Source organism: Manihot esculenta, chromosome 8 (genome assembly GCF_001659605.2).
Source record: "Manihot esculenta cultivar AM560-2 chromosome 8, M.esculenta_v8, whole genome shotgun sequence".
Lineage (NCBI taxonomy): Eukaryota > Viridiplantae > Streptophyta > Magnoliopsida > Malpighiales > Euphorbiaceae > Manihot > Manihot esculenta.
In genome coordinates this window covers 40903239-40909675 of record NC_035168.2, presented here as the reverse complement: position 1 = coordinate 40909675, position 6437 = coordinate 40903239, and the positions used below count along the sequence as shown (strand labels likewise).

The 6437-nt window shown below is 34.1% G+C and overlaps 1 protein-coding gene across 2 annotated transcripts; it reads left to right on the top strand.

The window, feature by feature from the left end:
- Positions 1-511: 511 nt before the first annotated feature.
- Positions 512-6115, top strand: LOC110620201 (proactivator polypeptide-like 1). 2 transcript variants are annotated; one of them, XM_021763832.2, is made up of 6 exons: positions 512-654; positions 1313-1448; positions 2303-2499; positions 4547-4744; positions 5335-5394; positions 5796-6115. In XM_021763832.2, the coding sequence occupies exons 2-6, from the start codon at positions 1328-1330 to the stop codon at positions 5946-5948; spliced, it is 729 nt and encodes a 242-aa protein (XP_021619524.1). In that variant the 5' UTR covers positions 512-654; positions 1313-1327; the 3' UTR covers positions 5949-6115. The 2 variants fall into 2 exon arrangements, with proteins under 2 accessions (XP_021619524.1, XP_021619523.1); XM_021763831.2 differs by having other exon boundaries at positions 540-658; positions 1327-1448.
- The last annotated feature ends 322 nt before the right edge of the window (positions 6116-6437 follow it).

The following is a 6437-nucleotide window of genomic DNA, read 5'->3' as shown; positions in this document are numbered from 1 at the left end:
ATTTATGCAGCGCTTAATTTGATAGAGAAGGGGTCCATTATTTTTTCCAAACTTTTTCTTGAATTCTTCTCAAAGCTCTTTTAAAAATGCTGCGTATATGAAAGCATTTATTAATTCCTTTGATATTAGCTCAAAATCCATTAGGTTATCATGATATTGATTATTCTTCATATTGTCGTGATTATGTTAATAAAGTATTTTTTATGGATTATTTCATCGAGGAAAATGCATTGATGTTGATTAAAATATTAAATGGCCCTTTTTGTTTGTTCACAAGCTCATTTTCCTGGGAAAATCCGCCGAGCCGGCTCTTTGAACCTTCAAATGCAGTCCCATTATTCGAGTAATTATACATTTGAAATGGAGATTTAGCTCTTTCACCATCACTCGACCGTGGTCAAACTTTTCCACCCACTCAAATATTACCACGTAACCGTCAAAACAATAAGCTGGGATGGTTGCACGTGTTGTTTGCCGTAGAAAAGTACAGCTTATATCAGGCTCCTGCTATCAAAAAGTGCTAGCTGCCAGCCCAAGGCAACTGCTATTCCACTTACCGTCTCCCCCAACACTCAAAGGAGTCCAAAGGATACCAATCTCCTTTCCGTCTCTGTCTCTGTCTCCGCCTCTCCCTTCGGTAAAACTTAAGCGCCGGTAAATTTCTGGCAGGATATTCCTTCTTTTGATCATTTGGAACCGAAATTGCCTTCATTGGTCGCTGAAAAATAGCTATTAATATCAAAATAACAAGCGAACCTTCGATTTCCCAACTTCCGTTCTATCTAATTACTAGATTTCTTTTGTTCTTTATTCTATCTATGGAATTATTTTTCTTTCTGGTTGCGTAATATCGCTAGGAGTTTGTTATAATCTTTATTTTCTGTTTGATTCGAATTTAATTATGCATCGTTGCTGGATTGGATAAGGTTGTTACTATATTTGAGAGTGGAACGTTAACTATGGAAAGCCAAAAATTATTTGAATGTCTTAAGGAAGAATTATCATGGAGTTTCGTTATTTTATCATTTAATATCTATGGTAAATAATGTCAGAATATCAACATTCTAGGTGCAGCAGAATATGTGGAACATGAGTTTATTCTTGCATCTCTAGTCCCTCTGCCCGTTTTCTTTATACTCAGTAATTTGCCCCTGAAACACCTCTAAAAAATAATCCTCTTGAGTTGAACCCATATTAAATACATTGAAGCTCATTTATCAATCATCGTCAGTAATACTGGACTTTTCAATGTCCCGGGATAAGTTCCTCACATATTTTTCTTCATGTTGGTCTTATTTGTTTGTCACGTCAGGTAACATGGACTAACATGGACGTGAGAGTTGGGCTCTTATTTCTTCTTGTGTTGGGTGCTGGCTGGGCTTCTGCTGCTAGACAAATGGCAGACACGAAGCTTTCTTATGAAAGCGTGGTCAATATTGATATCGCAGGTAACGATTCCGGACACTGAGCAAGGTTTAATTGAAGTAGGGGCTGACGTCAGCGACACGGAAAGCTAATGCGATTTTTATAATCATGTTGCAATTTTAAATTCTGATATTATCAACAGGAGATTGTGCAATTTTGGTCTGTATGATCCAGCTTTGTTTGTATTGTGTAGACGGATTTAGCTCCTTTTATGAGTCTGTTGAACTGGACTAATTTGGCTAGTCTAATTTATGCTGGGTGCACGCTAATCCTGGTCCTGCTAGACCAGCGAACATTGTTCTACAAAATTTGAATATCATGTGGTCAGGGTACTAAATTCTAGCTCACTGTTGTTTGAACTTTTATGTTTGGTGATTTTAATGCTCAAGTTTATCAGTAGCTTTACTGTTGAAAGATTTTAATCAATCTTGGTTCACTTGGCTGCTAACTCTCAGCTTAAACTTCTTCAATGAAGCTTATATTTTGTCCTGATTTTGAGTAATATAAATAGTTATCCGTTGTTTGAATTGCCAATTGACATATGTCGAAAAAAAGACCCTATGGGACTCTTTAGTGTCAAGAGTTGTCATGTCATGCATCATGGCATGACTATCTGGAGTTGGCAAGTCCTTAGAAGACCGGAAATGGAACACATAAAATTGTTTGTCCCAACTAAACATAACTGTAAGATTTAAGTACTTGCCAAATTTTTTGAATTTGTTGGGCCCTTGTCGGGAAGGATATTACTTTCCCATTCAATATATTTTAAATGTTAATCAGTACTCCTTTCTTGATTAGGGATTTTCTTTTTAATTTCTCAAGGATTATTGATTTGAAAATCGTAATATTACCAAATACTGATGTCTTCCTGGTTCAGCTACACAAGTGAAAGACCATGATCAAGAAAGGGAAGATCAAGCTTCAAATGGAACTACCGGGGATAATCAAGTGTGCACATTCTGTGAGGAATTTGCTTCCCAAGCACTTGATTACCTAACTGAAAACAAGACCCGGACTGAAATAATTGATGTTCTTCATGTAGTCTGCTCTCAAGTGCATTCTTTCAAGCAACAGGTGCTCCCTTTATTTAAGATGGTGGATTATGTTTCTTAAAATTATGTAGATGCAGTTGAAGTAGAATTAGTCATGCCTCTTTTTTCTGCCTATTGCTTGTGAATGTCTTTTACTGCCTACAGTTTGCGATTGCTTTTCATTGGCCAACTTCTTTTTTCTTGTTCTATTGACTTATAATGTCTCACATATTGGCCTATTCTTGTCTCTTTTAGTGTAGAATGCTTTGCAGTTGTGTAAATGGGAAAACCCACTAAGTGCCACTAACTAGACCCATTTTTTTGCTGTTTAGATCCATAACTGAAAGTGTGTTTTATTTAGTCCATGATTTCAGCCGATAATTGCAACAAATACAGCATCAGTTAATCAGATATTTTCAATTGATTGAGTTTCTATGTATTCATAATGTTGTATGCATAAAAAACAACTAAGCCTTAAACCCAAACTAGTCGGGTTGGCTATATGGATACTTTTACATCATTCAGCTATATTCAGATAATTCATTTTGCTAAACCAAATATAAATGTAATATATTAGTAACCTTGCTATTATAACGACTTTATTATCAATGATTGATTCCTGGTCACACCTTCTGCTATTATGACTATGATATTGCCTGTTTAGATGGGTTATATTCCCTGTTTTAAGATTAGTAGTCATTATTACTGAGTCAAAAAAGTTCAAGGGCTCAATAAAGCATCTCTTCATCTAGAGGGCTCAATAACAAGAACTTGCAAATTTTAAGCGCTTTTTAATAGGTTTTTCCCCATTTAAAGCAATTGTTGCATCTATTTACATGGACACATATTGTGGCAGTCGTGTGGAACATGAAAATGTAACATTGTCTTTTCTGATGGCCATATATAAAGGTGGCTCAAATGTGAAACGTTTTTTGGACCAAAAAAGGAAATTCTTTAGATTTTGGTGCTTAGAAATTTGTTTTTTTGTTTTAGAAGGGGGATATTTGTATGGATTATTAGTTTAAATTGTATAAATAAATATTGAACTGGCAAAGAGGAGGGAAAAGTAATTTTCAGCCAAATTTTAGAGTGTGTTTGAATTACATAGGCAGTTATTTCATATTCATATTCAATACGTTTTTATGCACATTCAAGAACCTACAAACCCAACAATCTTGTATCTCAAGTTGTTTATACTAGCATATTTAATCCAAGTCCTTTGCCATTTTGTTATGGAAGGACAAATGAGGGATTTGTATATGATTTTAGTTGAAATTCCTTGAGTGAAAGTTAACCCAATTATTTTTTTAATTAGATTCATGAATAGATATCAGATTTGTGAATGTGATTGACAATTTACTTGAGATGGCCTTGAAATGATACCTTCCAGTAAGCATTTTAATTTACACCTAAAAATAGGTTTTATCAATGCTCATAAACCTAACTAAGAGTGTAGCTAGAGTACAATGTGGTATCAAAAATCAAATTTAATGGTTCTAATTTCATTCATACAAACTCATGGTAGTTTAATTTCCCAATCTATATATTTACAACTTTCAAGTGACTTATAACTAGCAAAATTCCTAATGTGTGGTGGGTAACATGTGGATATTAAAATCACAAGGTATCTGGTTAAAATTCCTTCCTATCTATTTTTTTAACTTAATGAAAACTCAAATACCGTTACTAATAAATTTAAATGAAAATCAGTTTGGATTTCATTAACATTGATAATTTACATTCTGTAAGATTTTCACATAAATTTGGAGAATCATCATCTTGTTGCCTGATTGTTCCTTTAGATGGTCGACCTGCATTTGTAAGTGCAATTGGTTGGCCATTTGCTTATAGTCATTCCAAGTCTTTGTAGTGGAATTAAATAGAGCATAAATACACATAATTTCTATTTCAGGTTGTTTTACTGGTAAGGATACATAATTGATCAAATCTCACTTGCTTTATGTGAAAATTGGAACTCTGAAGTCTGAACTTGTTGATAATTCCAACTCATGTCAATTTAAAAGTGATTAGATTTTGCATTTATTATGTTGTTTAAATTCGATAATGGGACTATAATTTGATTCTCACAGTGCATCACTTTGGTGGACTATTATGTTCCTCTCTTCTTTCTGGAGGTTTCCTCAGTTCAACCTAGAGAATTCTGTCAAAAAGTCAATCTTTGTCAGGAAATGGTATTCATTTCCTCAAAACTCCAACAAGATAAATGCAGAATTTGCCATCGTGCTGTTTCAGAAGTATTACTCAAGTTGAAAAATCCTGACACACAGGTTTGTTCTCGCACCACTTATGAAAAGTAGAGCCTGGGGAGTGGGCACCAATTCCTTCTATTTGTACCAATGAGAAATTTGACTGCACGAGATTTGAGCAAAAAGGTATCAGAATTTAATGGATTAACAATAAGGAAACATAATCAAACAATTTTTTGCTACTATAACTTCTGATTGGTTTAATTTCTCTGTTTTGAACATACTGTTAAGCATCCAATTTCTGTCATGGCTTATAAGGGATATTCTTAGATTTTATATATTCCTGATAGTCATAATGGATAAAAAAAATTTCAGTGTGAACTGGGATGGTTTTCTGGATCATAATAGGCTTGCCTGCTTGTTTTCCTTTTACAAGGTTACATTGTTCCAGTATTGCTACTTGGTTACTCTATGATTATGTTCCAGTCTACTTTATTTTCTCTTTTAGCATGCATAATGTGCTGCAGTTTTCCCGTGAAAACTTCATTATTAAGAGTCCTATTAACTCTTCTAAGGGACAAGTCTAGTTATAGGTTGTTTTTTGTATATTTTTACCTTGAATATCTTATGCTAGTTGAACTATCATTCAACTATTTTTTTTTGTTTATCAGCTTGAGATAATTGAGATCCTTCTAAAGGGATGTGATTCAATGGAGAAATATGCGGCAAAGGTGAGAAAATGATACCGACTTTTAATATGAAATATGTTAAGCATTATTCTTTAATTTAATTGTTGTTCGAGATAATAAAATCCTCCTGCATAGATATTGCAATAAGCTTTGCCATCTTGTTGATCTCACTTGGTTCATATATGGTATCTCACTTGGTTCTGTTACGTATAAGATTCATACACAATCATCCTTCCCTCGTGCCTGAGGGTGGGATGGACACATTACGAAGATTGCTACCCCAGTACCCATAAGGATACTATTGTGTGAACTCTGAAAGTATCAAAATTGATGAAAATAAATACTCAACAAAATCATCAGTTAGTTTTGCGAGTTTAAAAGTTTATCCTCTTATTTGTTGTTGATGATAAATTTGGTTCTATGTTGATGGCATTGATTTGCAGTGCAAGAAGTGGGTTTTCGAATATGGTCCTATTATCCTCACCAATGCAGAACAGTTCCTGGAAACCAGAGACATATGTTCTATTTTACATGCCTGTGATTCAAGCATTGCTGGTAGTGAGGAAGCAGCAACAGTAGTAAAGGCTGATTCATAATCAAGTGGAATGAAAATGAACAAACTGGATATGTTTCCGTGAACTTATTTCATTCCAGGGGTTTGTATGATAGGATTTCTATACCATAATTGAGTCATTGCTGTAAATTATGTTGTAACTAAAATTTCAATGCTCGTCTGAAATTATGTAATCTTGTGTGTTAATCATAGATGTCTCAAGCTCAAAGATTTGCTCTGCAGCTGAACTCTCAGATCCATCAACAAGATCGCCTTTTGTGTGTTTAAAGTTCTCGAGTAAACACGTAGGATGACTTGATCATAAAAATATTGGTTTTAGAAATACCGACTTATTTTTAACATTCAATATCTTTTGTTGTTTTCTATAATTTAATTAATAAGGTTGAAGTTGCATCTAAAGCTACTGGTTTTTGAATGGTTATTAAGAATCAAGAGGGAGATGGTATGGTCTCTTTAGGGAGGATGACAGAAGGGTTATATGATGTTATTGAAGGTATAGTTAATTATTTCG

What these genes read in the sequence shown, in the direction of transcription:
- LOC110620201 (XM_021763832.2), top strand. Translation starts at nt 1,328, where the DNA reads ATGGACGTGAGAGTTGGGCTCTTATTTCTTCTTGTGTTGGGTGCTGGC. An exon ending in TGCATTCTTTCAAGCAACAG is followed by an intron (nt 2,500 to 4,546) that starts GTGCTCCCTTTA and finishes TGATTCTCACAG; the next exon opens with TGCATCACTTTGGTGGACTA. An exon ending in TGAAAAATCCTGACACACAG is followed by an intron (nt 4,745 to 5,334) that starts GTTTGTTCTCGC and finishes TTTGTTTATCAG; the next exon opens with CTTGAGATAATTGAGATCCT.